At 31.5% G+C, this 17545-nt stretch overlaps 1 protein-coding gene across 9 annotated transcripts; it reads right to left on the bottom strand.

The window, feature by feature from the left end:
* Window positions 1–3047: 3047 nt before the first annotated feature.
* Window positions 3048–8689, bottom strand: LOC105123550 (glutamate dehydrogenase 1-like). Of its 9 annotated transcripts, XM_011023179.1 has the most exons (12): window positions 8510–8689; window positions 8100–8173; window positions 7001–7145; window positions 5996–6121; window positions 5778–5891; window positions 5338–5559; window positions 5124–5198; window positions 4700–4816; window positions 4336–4586; window positions 4071–4146; window positions 3904–3990; window positions 3048–3603 (listed from the first exon to the last, which is right to left on the bottom strand). In XM_011023179.1, the coding sequence occupies exons 3-12, from the start codon at window positions 7100–7102 to the stop codon at window positions 3418–3420; spliced, it is 1356 nt and encodes a 451-aa protein (XP_011021481.1). In that variant the 5' UTR covers window positions 7103–7145; window positions 8100–8173; window positions 8510–8689; the 3' UTR covers window positions 3048–3417. The 9 variants fall into 9 exon arrangements, with proteins under 9 accessions (XP_011021481.1, XP_011021483.1, XP_011021484.1 ...); XM_011023181.1 differs by lacking the exon at window positions 7001–7145 and having other exon boundaries at window positions 5996–6129; window positions 8510–8682; XM_011023182.1 differs by lacking the exon at window positions 7001–7145 and having other exon boundaries at window positions 8510–8682.
* Between the last annotated feature and the right edge of the window lie 8856 nt (window positions 8690–17545).

The raw sequence follows: 17545 nt of genomic DNA, 5'->3' as shown, positions 1-17545 counted from the left end.
AATTATTTTTATATGGCCTAGTTAATTATCATGTACAAAAACAATTTGAATGATAAGTAAATTTTAATGACAAGTAAAAGGTGTATTTTTGCTTTAAAAAAAATTTAAGATGATAAATAAATTCTAATCATAAGTAAAAAGTAGATCAAGTTTCTTTTTTTGAATATTTAAATAGTAATATATGAGTAGATCAAGTTTTATAGTTTAACCAATTGAATTCATAATTATTTTAATTATATTTTTATTTTATAATATGCTTATAAAATTAAATATTAAAAATAAAATTATGTAGAATAATTATAAATTAATTGATTATTAAATAATTAAATTGAAAAAAAAATCAATTCATAACAAAAATTAAAAGATGGTTTTTTTAAAAAGAAAAGATAAAAAAAAAGGAATGAACCAACTAGTCAATCTTGAATTATCATAACTTGATTTTTTATTTAATTCATATTTAAAATTAATAAATATATGAGTTATCTTGATATGAGTTAATTTTACAAGTTTAAAAATAATTTGAATGTAAAAAGTATGGTTTGACTTAAAAAATTAAAATCTATTATTATGTGAATATTGAGATGATATATTTAATTAATCTGGTTTTTTAGGTTTAACCTTTTAAATTTTTATGAATTTCATTAAATTTAATAATTTTATTTAATAATTATTTTTTATTTAATAATATGATAATAAAAATAAAAGCTCATTACATGAAAAATCAACTAAATATTGATATATTTATTTAAAATTATGATAATTTTATAAAAAAATAAATGAAAATAGATTATGAAAATTAATTTAAAAATAATAAAATATTAAAAGAGAACTTCGAAACACAATAAGAAGAGGAAGAAGAAGTAAAAAAAAAGAGAGAGAGGAGGGAGATGAACTCCTTGGCTCCCCCTGTTCCGATAGGATAGAAGTTAATGAAATGACTGGTGTCCAACTGGGCAAAGAATATACGGATGTGGGGACGGTGGGGTGCCGTGCGTGTGGGTTTTTTGGGTCCATCTTTGTCAGATTCCGAGCAATCATCGACGGCAAGGGCTCTGCAACAAAGAAAGAGAGAGAAATGGATCATCATCGGTTCACTGGATTAGATTAGATTAAATATAATGGAGAAAAATCAAGATAGATTCTATTACTGCCTTCAGAGTTTGTTTCATGGAAGTAGTAAGTTAGGGTGGTGATGAAAGTTCAATGCATGTTTAAGACCTGTTTTTGATTTTTTGCATTTCAAAAATAATTTTTAAAAAATTATTATTATTTTTTTATTTTTTACTTGTAATTAATATTTTATTAGTATTTTTAAATTATTTTAATGTATTAATATTAAAAATAATTTTTTTAAAATAAAAAATATCATTTTAATATATTTTTAATTTTTTTTTAAATAACTGCTTCTAAACTTTTAAATATCATCTAATTAAAAATAAAATAATGAAGTGAATTAGGGCTATTTTTAAGTTCACGAAACTATATACTTTTAGGTTAAGTTACCAATGCTACAAAGTTACCGTTTGAAAATGCCGTGTAGACTATATTTTTAAAAAAAATTAATTTTTTGTTAAATGTTTTTTATATTTTAAATTGTTTTTATCTGGTGATTTTAAAAATAATTTTTTTAAAAATAAAAAAAATATTATTTTAATATATTTAATATAAAAATATTTTAAAAAATAACAATTATTATATTTTTCAAACAAATTAAAAAATAAAAATAGGTTCAGCTTGCCAAGCCTCGAACTAATTGCAATAACACGAGTGGCACCGCATGTTCTCATTTGAAAGTAAGAAGGTGTAAAAATGTACGAGTATAATTGTTTTTTAAATTATTTTTTAATATATTAAAATAATATATTTTTATAAAAAAATATTTTTTACTTTAGTATATCAAACTAATTTAAAAAAAGAATTGAAATTTTTGAGAAATGTTGTTTCAACTTTTAACCATTTTCCCATAATTTTTAATTATTTTAATATGAGAATAGATTTTAAACCAAAAAATAACGATTAAAAAATAAAAATAAAAACTAAAATACAAAATAAATTTTATTTTTAATTGAAGGATAAATTTGAAAAGAAAATTAATTTAATAAAAAGATAAAAAAATATCAATTAAAAGAATAATCAAATTGAAAATAATAACATATCATAAATTAGAATTAAATAATAAAATTAAAAATAAATTAAGATTTTTAAAAAATACCAAGAAAAAAAATTAAAAAAAAAATCAAAGCAAAAATTCATAAATTAGAAAATAACTCTGAAATTCTATTTGCTTAGTGTGAAAATCAAGAGGGAAAAATAAAAATAAAAAGAGAGGGAGGAAAGCATTGGTGGTGATAAAAAATATTACCACCAACTACACACTCCATTTCAAAATAAAAAGGATGTCGCAAGCATCCCACGGTGGAATATAGATTTTTGTTCTCAGGAGGTGCAACAGACACTATCTATATGATGACATATTTGGTGTTCATGCAAACCATTTTTTGTTTGTTTGTTTGTGATTTTTTTTTTTATATTTAGGTAAATATCAAGTTTTTTCTTAACTAACTTAATAATAACAAAAAAATCATTTTAAAAATACAAAAAAACATTGAACTCCAGTTTTAAAATTTTCGTTTTCAAAAGTATTTTGATTAATTCATTGTGCTTTTTATTTTTTTTATATTTAATGAAATATCAAATTGTCTCTTTATTTACCTGATATAATAATTTTTTTTTTGTGAAAATACAAAAAAATTCTTAGTTATCAGTTTTAAAATTTTTGTTTTCAAGAACATTTTTATTGTTTTCCTAAGTTTTCAAAATTAAAAAAAAAAAGATTTTTTTTACAATACTAGCATGTTTTATAAAAAGATCTTAATACCAATAACCAGCTCAATATTTCTTGTGTGAAGGGTAAATTTATTATTATTACATTGTTTAGTGGAACAATGCAAACATATTTGTGCCTAATTCGTGTGAACAAATTGAATGATACCAACATCGGATCTTAAAATTGAATTATAATTAGGATTCTAAATTATTGAAAGATATTTGAAAAGTGGAATTATGAATAGGAAGTTCAAATTATTAAGAACCCATGACGCAATTTCCACCTTACAATAAACTTTGCCAACGAGGAATTGGGCAGTGATAAAAGCCTCGAGGGTATCCAAGATCAAATCTTTCCACCTCAAAAGAAACCAAAAAGCTAAAAGAAAACACTTATTAGGCCATAAAACCTCAGCAATTCCTCCCTACTTCCTGTAAGAGAATTTGCAGTTCATACGAGAAACACCTTAAGAGGTGGAAATTAAGGCAATACACGACAGGAAAGATGTTTAAACTCCCATAAGCAAGAGAAATCTCGACGAGTATGAGGGGCCTCGTTGAAGCCTATCTTTATTCAGAGCAGCAAACATGTCAGGCTCCCCAACCTCTAAGAACAGTAGCTCGTGCAACGCGGTTAACACCTAGAGTGAAGGCTCCCATACGCAGATCACAGTTGTGGGTTTTGCACATCTCTTTCACATCTTTGAAACCTCTGGTCATGTAATTCTTTAGTTCATTGTTCACCTTCTCTTCGTCCCACATGAATCCTTGGATGTTCTGCAATGCGCGAGCAGCAAAACAAGAAAAAAATTTATTACTTTCACCAAGCCACTATGGAAAATGTAACAGTAATGGTATTTGCAGGAAGTCCCGATTCAATGTTGCTTGTAAGAAGCAAAATAATGTCAGAAAATAGGGAAAACAATCGTAGAATTTGGAGTTCCTGTTTTCTCCTCTCGATCATTCAGACATGCAAGCTTGAAGGCATCACAGCAGAAAATGCGAGTAGAACGATTAGCAGGTGCCATGCTGAAAGAAGGGCTAGTAGTTATCACAGAGCATTTTGGCATTTCATACCTGAACCCACTCAAAGTAACTAACAGTGACTCCTCCCGAGTTAGCAAATATATCTGGAAGAATAACAACACCTTTCTTTGACAAAATCTGTAGAAAGACAACAAAAAAACAACTATTATTTCACAAAATCTTAGGCGGGCATCTATAACTCTAAACCTGGCACTAACCTCATCAGCCTCGGGATCGGTTGGATGGTTGGCAGCTTCAATAATAAATTTGGATTTAATATCACTTGCATTCTCCCTTCAATCAGACAAGAGAACAGTTAGTTCAGGATTTCAAGATCAATAATATAAAGGAAAAGGAATGCATCTTATTATTAATTACCCAAGAAATATTATTTCATTTGCAAGTTAAAATATATTTTAGAGGAAAGATCCTTGAGATTGAATATTTTGATGAGAAGAGAAGCTTCTGTTATGAAAAATAAACCTGTTGATGACACCTCCTAGGGCTGCTGGAATGAGAATGTCACAGTCCTCTACTAGTATTGATTTGGGATCGATCGGATCCCCGCCATGGAATCCTTTCACACCTTTGTGTTCCTTGGCATGTTTGAGTAGGCTTGGAATATCAAGCCCTTTGCTGTTCTTTATAGCTCCAGTGATGTCACTTACGGCAACGATCTTCCCACCCTGCTCACTGATTAGCTGAGCGGCCCAGGCACCCACATTTCCAAAACCCTGAGACATGCACCTCCATTTAGATCAGGTGAACTTTTATGCGTGAAATAATACCAAGACAAGCAGTCTCTGCGTGAATGATCTGCTAAGCTGAAATAGAGTTCAGAGTGCACCTGAATGACGAATCGTTGCCCTGATATGGTCTTCCCGTGCTCCTTAAGCAAGGCTTCTGTGGCGAAGAGCACTCCTCGTCCAGTTGCAGCATCCCTGCCTAGAGATCCACCGAGATCCTAGATTTGAAACAGACAAGTAGAAAAACCAAAAGGACTGTGATATTACTGCTAGAATTTACAAGCTAGACTGGGAGGAACTCAGCAGTAAGAAATATTTCAATGCTAAAACCTTGTGTATCCCTCCCATCAGAAACAAGAACATAGATTATTTAATGCATTAGATTGAATGCGAAAAACCATGAGCAAAGCAGAAGGAACTCCTGAATTTGCTGGCAAACAGCAGGATTGTGAGTTCAAGAAATTAGAAAAAGCGGAAGGTATCAGGAAATGACAGATATTACAATGTAGAGTTTAGTATACTTACAATTGGTTTTCCAGTAACAACAGCGGGTGAGTAGCCGTGAAACTTGGAGTACTCATCCAGTATCCATGCCATAGTCTGCTTAACCAAAACACAAGCATATCTTAATAGATTCAGAAATGTCTTCAAAACACACTTGAAAACTCTTTTCAGTTCATCACTTTCATGATACTAAATACCATATCCTTTGCAACAAGAAATGCTTTCAGTGCCGAACCTGCGGACCAGTTCCCATATCAGGAGCTGGAACATCTGTGTGGATTCCAATTAGATCATGTATCTTTTGAGCGAACACACGGGTAAGTCGTTCCAGTTCAGACACACTTAACTCCCCTGGATTACACCCTATTCCACCTTTAGCCCCACCATAGGGAATATTTGCCACTGCAGTTTTCCATGTCATAAGTTGCGCTAACGCGTTGACTTCATCTGGATCAACCTAAAATAACCCGAACGATCATAAGAACTGGAGCTCAAACTATACTAGTAATCTTGGTATATAAATTTATCTAGTCCACCCATAAACTTATTTGAGATTTAAAAAAAAAAGGAAAAATATGGCATTCGTAGACATGCTATACTTTGCAAAACAGAGAGGTTTTTCTTGGCATTATATCAAAATAACGCCATGACTACACTAGTTAGAATTTAAGCTACCTCTGGGTGGTATCTGATTCCTCCTTTCATTGGACCTCTGGCATTGTCATGCTGAACTCTGAACCCGACAAAAGACGCCAAAGTGCCATCGTCTTTGGGTATGGTACATTCAACCTGCAATTTTTTTTATCCATGTCCATTAGAACAGCAGGGCGTACAAAAATAAATCATTTTGGATGTGCTATTTAAAGGTGATAATAAACAACTTCTATAATCACCTTAATCTCTCTGAATGGAATCAGCAAACTTTTCTCAAGCTTGGAGTCCAACCCCAACAGCTTAGCTGCCCGCTTGAAGTTCCTGTTGGTTGCCACTAACGCATTCATGGTTGCTCCTGAAGCTTTCTGAAGAGCTAATCCCAGAAGTTAGTCCCTTGTTTGTGGATAAATATGAGGAAAATATACCAATTTATAGGTTCCCACAAGAACAGAAAATGGGAGGTATATCAAGCAATCAGTCAAAGTCTACCTAAAACAACAGTTCGAATATATTATGGAATATGAGACGAGGAACCGGCAAAGCAGGCAAAAATCTTTCTTCGGTCTCTTAATCTGACTAGTAAGTTTCATCCATCTTCCTCAGACATGTATAAACATCTTATAGTCATAGTCTACTTGCCAGAACTATAAGCAAATTAACAAAAGAAGACATAAGCTGTGGGTTAAATATCATGGTCAAAAAGAGTTTATCTGAAGTATCCCATGCAATGAATATATGTGTATCTTACAAGGCATTCAAAATCATTAGGCAATTAATCTTGCCATGATCCCAACTCCTCAACATCTATGACCAGTTTACCCTAAACCTGGACTTAGCCTTAACTGCTCAAACATACTCCACTAACAGATCCTCTTCAGACAAAAAAAAATACTGTGAAGTATGTGTGCCACTAATCATCCAGCTTTCAGGACCAAAACTAAATCCACCTCTCTGATATGAAAGGGCACAGGGTGACAATAATGGCAACCTTGAAATGTGATTTAATTTGATTACAACAACTTTCGTGAAAATGCATACTTGCTTGTTAACCTAGTGAGAATCTGATCTGTATCCGAAGTGCCATCCCTATCATCATCTACTACAAGTAAGAAACGCGTGTGGGGAAAGGGATCGGTGTGGGTGCTAAACAAAGTAGTTGGTAATTAGCTTTGCTAATAATTAAAACACTGTCTATTAGATAGTAACATATCAGTTCTGCCGTGGAAAAGTAAAAACTCTTATACTTTCTTAATGTTTCCTCCAAAAATAACCTTATCGCAACCTGTCTGGCTGGCTTCGATGCTGACACACAATAAACTATTTGGACTATGCAAGCACACAACCATTCTAGACCGTTGAGTTTTTCTAGAAGTTTATCACCATCATCACCAGGAAAAGGACAATCTTGAACTAGTAAAGAACTCACGGCTAACAAGCTCTAAGATGTTGGTTAACTTTGCAGAGTCACATATACTGTTAATGATAACCAAATTAAACAACAAAGAAACGGCTTGCTTACATGGAGCTGACTAGTGAGAGTTATCAGAGCCAAAACTCCAAGGTGATTAATCAAAAGCAAAAACAGCAAGCTTCATTATATATATATAAGCTGAGGGAGAAGGAGTTCTTTGATTTGAATCACCATAAAGGGATGAATTTGGAGCTGGGCTACAAGGAAATTAATAATGATGAACAGTACCAGATTATAAATATTTGTAATTCTCTGTGTTTGATAGGCTCGGGCAACGTCATTGGGGCTGGGTTCATCAAATTAATAAATGTTTACTGATATGGTTGCAAGGTAGATAAGCACAAACATCAATATATACAGTGTTCATGGAAAACAGAAAAGAAAATACTACAAATAGCCGTGCTATTCTTTGATATCAACGTCAAAATCATTTCTACTAAGTTGTCAAAATTATGGCCATCCAAAAGAGGAGCCTTCATGAATATTTTTTTTTTCTTTAATGAGGCTGGGGCCTTGTTTTCATCAAATAATCAAAGCCAAAAAAAAAAAGAGAGGCAAAAATAAGGATAATAAAGGCAAAAAAGTGTAAAATAGAGAGGACCTAAACTCAAAGTCCTCTCCAACGTCCCTAGTCCTCGCATCAAATTAATAAGCTCAGGGACGTGGGGAATAAAATTACCAAAATTTTCTCAACACTTTAGCCCTTTTGGCTTCCTTTTTAATAAATGGCCAAGTGACAAAAAACCAACCATATGTCATCTTCCTTTGCGTGAGGGTACACCAAACATGAACTCCATGGCATTTCTTGAACCAGCAAAACATAACAAAATCACAAGACACATAAAGAGGATAACGTTAACGAAAAGTCTTACCCCAAGATGTAGAGAAGAAGACAACTCGATCTCCTCCCAAATTCAGCGACGATGATCCAAGTTAAGCACCAAATCTACGAATAAATAGTGTAACATAAAGAAACTAGAACAGAATGGGAATCGAATTCCTTAAGAATCCAAGAAAGAAGATTTTATCTCCAAGTACTTGGCAACCAAATCTAAATTCTGCTAACATATATATAAATTAGCCCCAGTTGGTGTGTCTCCAACATGCTGCTAGCATTTTCATGGAGGAATATGATACCCTAGTATGTGCTCAGGACAGCATCAAGCCACTCAGCATCCATTAATTAATGTTGTCACAGGTTACACACACAGTTGGTGATCGTCATTAGAGAATGTTTCAGGATAGAGAGAAAGTAAGAGAAAGAGAGAGAGAATCATCATACGTGGAAAACAAAATCTTCGACTTTGGCAAGATTTTACTGCATGAACGTGAATCCTACGCGAAACCCATCATTAATGCTGTTGAAAGGATTTATCAGGGGCTTGCCAGGTAGGGGGGTTTTATAGAGAAATTAAGTACTGCTACTAAGCCTGGCTTTGCTTTTGGTCATCGTGATCATGATGGTGTGTGAAATAGAAAGACTAGTGTCCATTACAGGTTATTTAAATCTTTGCTTTTCATGTATAGTCATTTATCAGCCAGAAAGATTGCATAAAGAGAGGAAAGTGAACGGAAATGGAGAAGAACATGATTAAACTATAACAAATTAAAGATCAAAGTTTCAGTTTCTTGTGAAATTATGGTATGATCTTTCTTTTCAATAGGTGCACGTCTTCTTCTTTTTTTCCCACATATAGCGACGGCAGTGTGATTGAGAGCTCGGAATTATCAAAATTTAATGAATTTTAATACACTTTGAATTGTTAATAGTTGATAATTTAATGTCTGAAAAACTCTCAAGCATGAAAATACTAATTCTAGTTCATATATATCATCTATGAGTAATATTCTCCCAGCTGCTCCCTCTTTTACACATGATTATTCCTTTTCATTCCAGTTCAAGATTGGGTAAAATGGAGCTGGGTAATGAGTTCAAGATTCTTATTGAAAAAAAAATAAAAGGTTTGAAACTGCATTTTGCCTTATAAAGTACACTGCTGAATTATAGAAAATTATATTTCTTTAGAAATGTCTCATACGAGCTACTTGTATTGGAGGATGCAGATAAAACCTTATCTACTAGGCCAGAGGATTTTTTTTTTTTATTGATGGTTCTTTTCCATGCCCTCCTTTTCATATTATCTCATCAATCATGGTTGCTCCTATGGTTAATCCAGCGTTCTTGTCATGGAAACAAAAAGATCATTTGATCATGAGTGCTTTATCTACTGAGATTCTACACTTGGTTCTTGACTGTCAAACATCACAAAATATATGGCAAACTCTTGAACAATCTCTTACATCTTTATTGAACTCACAAATTATGCAACTTCACGAGTCCTTCCAAGAACCAAGACAAGAAGATTATATTATTAACAAAAAGCCAAGTCCTTTTTGATGAGCCTGTTGTCGCTGGAAGACCAGTTACCTTGGAGAACTAATTCAATCATTATGTGTTAGGGGTTTGCAAGGAGAATTTAAAGACTTGGTCACTAGCCTCTCAACCAAAAATATTGAATCACTCATTACATTGACTTGCATAGTTATTTTCCCACTAGCCATATCAATCTCATTGTCATGATCCAATCCCCAGCACCATGAGCAGCAGATAGACAAGTTCCTTCAGTATTTTTTCCTGAACTCAAACAAACATGTAAACTTTTACCATTTAAACAAACTAGAGTTATAAAAATATATAAAATGGTCAGGTAATCTTTCCTTTATGTCTTTTATTGTATTAGAAAAGACCCAACTGGCTGCCAATGAATTAAAAAGAAGAAGAAAAAGAAAACAGCATGATTGATGTAAAATAAATACATGATGGCCGCAAGTTAAATTGAGAATTTAATAATTTAGTTCAGAAGCACTTAATTGATGGACCTCAAAATAGCTTTAATTAGGAAGGGAATCTCTCATATGATTCTGGAATGTTATGAAAAACAATGGCCTTCATTTGTGTTCCCGGCTGACTAAAAGGGTGCCCAAAGGCCATCGTCACGTATGAGGCGTCACGAATTTGTAAATGTGCCTATACAGACAAGCCTCACCATGAATTTTTGTCAATTGTTTATTGCTAGACATGGCTGTTTTTCTACTCATGCTCCATGTCGTGGTGGCTTCACCTCTTCTTTTAATGAGGGGTAGCGCATGGAGCTGGGGGGGTGCATCTGGGATAGAGGATTTAGTGGCGTAATATAAAATCCATGAGCCCATGACATATCATAGAGTGACTGTCTTTAATTTGTCAGTGTATAAACCTCACACCTGCATAAATTAGAAACAATGATGCAATTCCTTTAGAAAGCTTAAAACAGGCTTCGCCTGCACAGCATTAACATGAACTATTATTGTACTGTATCTCGTAAAGGGTTAGTAATAATTTTTTTATATGTTTTTTTAAAATATTACATCTAATAATCATATTGAATATCTAATAATCATATTGAATTCAAAATAGTTAAGTCTAATATTTATTTTCAGATCTAACTCTTTTAGATATGCAAATAACAACCTAAAAATTTAAAATCAAACTTAAAATTCTTGAACCTGGTTACCGGTAAGACTTGTTATCCTTAAGCTTGGCATTCAAACCAAGAGTATTTGGTATGACCGCCAGATTCAAGGGTATTATTATTAATAATTTTACCCTTCATGTTAAATCTAATATTTTTTTCAATAATAATATTTTTTTTAAAATTATTAATAATTAAAAAATATTATTAATAATAATTACAATAATAATATTTACAATATTAATAATAATATTAAACATGTCTAACTCAAGTTATTATAGTTTTTAATTTTACCTTTTACGTCAAATCTATGGTTTTTCTTTGACAGTAATAATATTTTTTTTTTAAATTTAATAACAACAACAATAACAATAACAACACTTACGTTCCTTGGATATGGCATGCCCTTCCAGACCTAAGTAACTTAGGTTTGACTCTTTTGACATACCCTAACTCTTAGGGTTCGGTCGTTCCACATCCAAGTTTTTGGGATCTGGCTGAACCTAACCTAAGTTACTTGAGTATGACATCACTTTCTAAACCCAAATAACTTACGTGTAGCGTCCCTATCAAACTCAAGTTCTTATAGTTTTTAATCACTTTAAATCAAATTTATGGTTTTTCTTCAATAGTAATAATATTTGTTTTTCAAATTTGTTAATGATGATAATGATTATTATTATTATTATTAATTTTACCATTCAAATCAAATCTATAGTTTTTTTTCAATAGTAATAATATTTGAAAAAAATTATTAATAACTATATTAATAATAAAAATAATAATATTTATAATATTAATAATAATATTAAAAAATGTGTGACCTAAGTTTTTATAGTTTAAATCAAATATCTAGTTTCTCTTCAATAGTAATAATATGTTTTTTTTTTTAATTCAACAACAACAACAATCATGTGTGATGTCAGACCCAGACGCGGGGGTCCATAGACCTAGGTGCTTTTACAGACCTAGACGCAGGTCTAGTTTGAGTGCCTAGGATTTGGCAGACATATCCAACCCCAATGGTAGGTGTTTGGCAGACATGTCTAACCCTAATGGTAGGTGTTTAGCAACCATGGTATTCCCTAAAGCCCCAATGGTAGGGGTTTGGCAGACATGTCTAACCCTAATGGGAGGGGGTTAGCAACCATGTTATTCCCTAAAGCCCCAATGGTAGGTGTTTGGCAGACATGTCTAACCCTAATGGTAGGTGTTTAGCAACCATGTTATTCCCTAAAGCTAGATCCCAAAAAATCTCAACGGATCATTTTATCACCAACCATTCTTTCAATGCTTAATGTGTCCTATAGAAAAGACAATTTCACTTATAACTGCATGCTTAACAAGTTTCTTTGGTAAGGACAATTATATCATTGCACTACTTTAAACAATAATAATATGTATCTTGGTGAATAGCATAATGATCAATAGTAAAAACCCTATGCCATTTAGCTTTTTTTACAACATGGTCAAATTTGATGATTCAATAGCTTATGGGAAAAAGATTACAAAATTCTAATTTCTAAGAGTTCTGAAATGGGTGCATGCATATGCTTGAAATTCAAATTAGACCAAATATGGTTAAACAAAAGGTACCTATATGTTAGAAATCATACAAGGATCAATAATCTAACATCCATTCACTTTGATTATTAAAGAAACCACATGATTTGGTCAAAATAGATTTTGATTCAAAACCAAAACCCTATGACTAAATTCCATAAAAAACTTGTTATTGGTGCAAATAAACCTTAAATTATCTATTAATCATGCATAATGAAGGTGTCTGTGCAAAAAAAATGGACCAAAACTAGTCCGAATCTTGGGGTTAAGACAATGTTTTTTTTAAGAACATGAAGAACATTACCTAGAAAAGCTAGCAATATGCCTAGAAAAGTCGACCACTGGAAAGCCCTAAAAATTGGTATTTTTTACCTCTAAAATATGTTTTCTTCAATCCAATAAGTCATACTACCATTCACAACCATGTTTAAATAAAAAAAACTAAGAAATAACATCAAAACATCAAAATCAAGTATTGAATACCAAAATAAAAAACTATCAACTTAAAACCGATTACATATTCATGCAATATGGATTTAAAATTGGTTTTCAAAACTCATCTTGGTCATGAACAGACCTAGTACAACCATAAAGAACTTCCTTGCTTAAACATGCATTGCTTAAATTAAACAATATTGTATTCACCTCTTCAATGTTGTTTTTCTTTATTTATTGAATTTTTTTTAATTTTATTTTATATGTGTATGTGTGTGTGTGTGATATTGTATTCACCTCTTCAATGTTGTTTTTCTTTATTTATTGATTTTTTTTTTAATTTTTGATGTTTTTGATATAATAATGTTATAACAAAAACTTAAATATTACAAAACTATAAAGAGAGAGAGCAAGAACATGATCTTAATCTGAAAATCAAGATGCCTACATGTATGACAAATGCCTTCTTTTATAGGCTAAAATCTGGAACTATTGTTTTGATGACTAATTATTGAGTTGGTGGCTACATCTTGACTTGGAGACAATCCTTATCTTCTTGTCTAAAAAAAAACAAATCATTGCTAATGTCAGAATTTGAACAAATAATCCTCATGAAAGTTATAGGAAATTGTCTCAGCTTTTCAAAAAAAAAAAAAGAATTAATGTATTTGGACTTCTAGAACTCGAGATATGGGTTGAATACTAAACAGTGTCTAAGCTGTAGGACAGATTCTGACTTTTTTGTTGTTGCTATAATTTAAACTTGAAAACAACTTTTTTAAATCTTAAACTCTTATGAAAGTTTTAGGTATATGTCTTAGCTTTCCATCCATATAGACTAGATCTAAATTCAAGTTCTATAGCTCCAGTTATGATCCAATAATCGAATGGTGCTCCTGTTTGGACTGAACCAGTATCTCTTTTCTAAGCTTAACCCTCTCTTTGTTTTCTTAATTTCAGTAATTAAACTCATCAATCAATCCTTTTATTTATGTGATAGGCCTGCATTTAAGATGAATATTTACCATAAATTAAAGGTATCTTATAGTATTATACATGATATTATAAAACATGCTCTAGTTAAGGAGTTATTAATACTTCAAGTGTAAAATGATGATATAAAACCTTGATAAAAATGCACTTTTAAGTACTAATTAGAGCATCATCAAATCATAATTTTCTTTTCTTTTCCTTTCTTTTACTTCTTCCTTTTCCTTTTTTTTCCCTTCATATTTCTTATTTTCTTTTCTTCTTTTTTAAGATGATGCTCCAAGTATTGATTTCTGACTTTCATAAATCAATATGAGCAATTGGGTAGTTTGCTTACATTTCCTTCTTGCTCTCAGTATGGAAAGTGATCCCAGTTAGGGTTTTTATAAAAAAAAAACTTATTCAAAATCAAATGGGGATCACAAAGGTTATATACTTAGAAAGTAGAGGGATAAAAAAAAAATGGTATTTACTCATTTCAAACACATGTCATTAGTATTGAAAAACTTTATCCTTTTCTAGAAAAACATACGGGTGATAACAGAGTCATTACCAACCATTTACCCATGTAATTTAAAATGTCATTCAAAGACAAGTTTTATTTCATAATTAGCTTTAGTTTGTTTGGTTTGTTACCTTTTATTTAAGAATTGTTTAAAGCCTTTATTAAGCATTTTATGATTCATTTCTCATGATTATGTATAGAACAAGTAATTTTAAGATCTTTCTTTTTGGAAAAGGATTTTAAATGTTGTGAAATCAAGAAATTTATAAATAAATATTTTTTACATGAAAAATTCATGGCCAAACTTCACTTTATTGATTTGGAAGAAACTGAATATATCATGCATGATATCTTTAACAAAATTAGAATTTACAGGTCTAGCTAGATCTTCTTCATCCATTCTAGAAAACCTTAGAGCATTTCTTGAGAAAGTCTTTTTCACTATACAAGGACCCTCGTAGTTGGACACTTATTTGCTCTGATCTTCTCCTTATAAAGATAGTATTTTCTTTAGCTCTAAATCTCCTTCCTAGAACACTCGAGTTCAAACCTTCTTGTCATATACTTTAACCATTCGTAAAATTGGTGATGACAAATTATAGCTATTCTTTTCTCATTTATTAGGTTTAGTTGTTATTGTCTAACTTTGGCCCACTAGGCCTCTTATAGCTCAGAATCTTAATAATGAGATTTCCACTTCTAAAGACACCATTGTCTCCATTGTCTACCAAAGAAAATAAGGTAGCTCATGTTAAAGTTTTGACTGCAGTGCGATATGTGTGAAGGGTGAATGGTAACTTCTTATACCAATCTTTATAAATGACCACTACTTTCTGAATAATCTTCTTGATATTTTTATTGGTGACTTTTACAACATCATTCATGTTTGGCTTGTATGGTAAGGAATTGGAATGTTAGTTTTCCATTTGGCATATAGCTCCACTATCATCTCTCTATTGAATTTATAAGCATTATCAATCATTATCTTTTTTGGTGAATCATATCGATAAATGAAGTCTTTTTTTATAAACCTTTTCACCATCTTCCATGTTAAATGAGCATATGAACTAGCTTTTATCCATTTTGTAAAGTAATCGATAGCTATGAGGATAAACTTACTAGTTGTTAGCTTTTGCATTGACAAACCTAATCATATCAATTCCTCAAATCGCAAATAGCCATGAAGATGTTAGATTAAATAGAGTAGCTGAAGGTGTATTGATCTTATCGCTATACACCTAACACTTATGACATGATTAGTGCAGTCTATTTCTAATTTTATCTAGAAATAATTAGCTTTCTATATTTTCCTTACCATGAGTTTAGTAAATACTTCTTACAATACATTTCTGGCCTTAGCCTCATCCAAACGCCTTAGCAAGGTTCCGTCGGATGATCTTTTATACAAGACCTTCCCATTTAAGTAGAAGTCCATTGCCAATCTTCTGAAGGTTTTTATATCAACTTTGGATGCTCCCAAGGGATATTCTTGATTTTGCATAAAATTCTTGATATCATAGTACCAAGGTTTTCCATCTATTTCATTTTCAATCAAACAATAATGAGTTGAGAAATTTCTAATATCAATATCTACTAGTTGTTCTGTATACTTGAAGTCAATTCTAGCCATGACAACATATGTGGCCAAATCATCAACAAATTGGTTCCATTCCCATTCTAGATGGGTGAACTTATCTCTTTAAACTATTATGCCAGTGTGGACAGATACTCTTAGTAGCATCTTAGCTTTATTTTCTTAGTTTGCCACTCTCCTTTCACCTAGTAAATAATAAATATTAAGTCACCGTACATATCTATCTTTCTTATTTTTAGCTCCAATATAACTTTTAAATAAAGGATATAAGCCTCATACTTAGTTGTATTGTTAGTGCATTCAAAATGCAACTTAACCAAAAGTGGATTTTATTTTTTTATCAAGAGAGATTATTAACGTGTCAGCTCAACTACTATAAACATTTACTGCCTCATCAAAATACATGATCCACCAATTTCTCTTCTTTTATTCTTCATTAATTAACAATACATTTTCATCATAAAAGTTAAAATTTAATGGCTTGTAATCTTTAATGGCATTATCAGTCAAATGGTCAGCAATTGCACTCCATTTCACATCTTTCCTTTTCATATACACTATATTGTATTATACTAACAGAACTTGCTATCTTACAATACTAATTTGTCTCCTTTTCTTCTTCCTCGATTAATAATACATTTTCATCAGGAAAGTCAAAATTCAATGGCTTGTAATCTTCAATGGCATTGTCAGCCAAATGATCAGTAATTGCGCTCCATTTCATAACTTTCCATTTCATATACACTATATTGTATTTTACTAACAGAACATGCCATTTTACAATTCATTTTGATTGATAGGGCTTCTCATAAATATACCTTAAAGGATCCACCATTGAAATCAACCATGTAGTATGATACAACATATAATGTTACAATTTTTTTTCCACCCAAACTAGTGCACAACATAGTTATTTTATTGTCATATATATGGACTCGTATTTGTTAACTTCTTACGTAGATAATAAATGACTTTTCCTTTCTTTCTGGTTTCATCATATTGGTATGGTACACATCTCATAGTTGCTTCAGTTACTATTATATATAGTATCAAAGACCTTCTTGATACAGGAAGAGCAAGTAGAGGCAGGTTCTGTAAGTACTATTTGTTTTTATTAAAGGCTTCTTGACACTTCTCATTCTAAGTTCCAGGATTCTTTTCCTTTGTAGTTGGAAGATAAGTTCATATGTTCTTGTTAGCTGGGATATGTACGATGCAATATAGTTCAACCTCCCTAAGAATCCTCTTACTTTCTTCTCTATACTAGAAGATCATATAGATTGAATGAACTTTATTTTATTAAGATCCACCTCTATCATTCTGTCACTTATCATGAATCCTAATATCTTTCCAAACCTAATTTTAAATGAATATTTTACAAGGTTGAGCCTAAGTTTGTACTTTTTTAATCTCTCAAACAACTTTTTTAAACCCTAGACATGAATCTCTCCTTTCTTAGACTTAGCAATCATATCATCCACATACACCTCAAATTCTTAATGTATCATATCATGAAATAAAGTCATCATGGCCTTTTAGTAAGTGGCCTTGTATTTTTCAACCCAAATAACATAACCTTCTAGCAAAATGTTCCTTATGACGTGATAAAGATCATTTTCTCCTTATTTTTTAGAGCTATTTTTATTTCTTCATACCCTAAAAAGTCATCCATGAAGGAATACATGGCACTAAATACAATGTTACTGACTAAAACATGTA

The sequence above is a fragment of the Populus euphratica genome, unplaced genomic scaffold, assembly GCF_000495115.2.
Source record: "Populus euphratica unplaced genomic scaffold, PopEup_1.0 scaffold9.1, whole genome shotgun sequence".
Lineage (NCBI taxonomy): Eukaryota > Viridiplantae > Streptophyta > Magnoliopsida > Malpighiales > Salicaceae > Populus > Populus euphratica.
The sequence above is the reverse complement of the archived record's forward strand: the minus strand, read 5'-3'. Positions and strand labels throughout refer to the sequence as shown.

Bases quoted from the DNA above. Each gene is read 5' to 3' on its own strand.
- LOC105123550 (XM_011023179.1), bottom strand. From the start codon at position 7,102: ATGGTTGTGTGCTTGCATAGTCCAAATAGTTTATTGTGTGTCAGCATC. The intron at 5,892-5,995 runs GTGATTATAGAA...AAAAAATTGCAG, and splicing joins TTCCATTCAGAGAGATTAAG to GTTGAATGTACCATACCCAA. The intron at 4,587-4,699 runs GTGCACTCTGAA...TGCATGTCTCAG, and splicing joins GGCAACGATTCGTCATTCAG to GGTTTTGGAAATGTGGGTGC.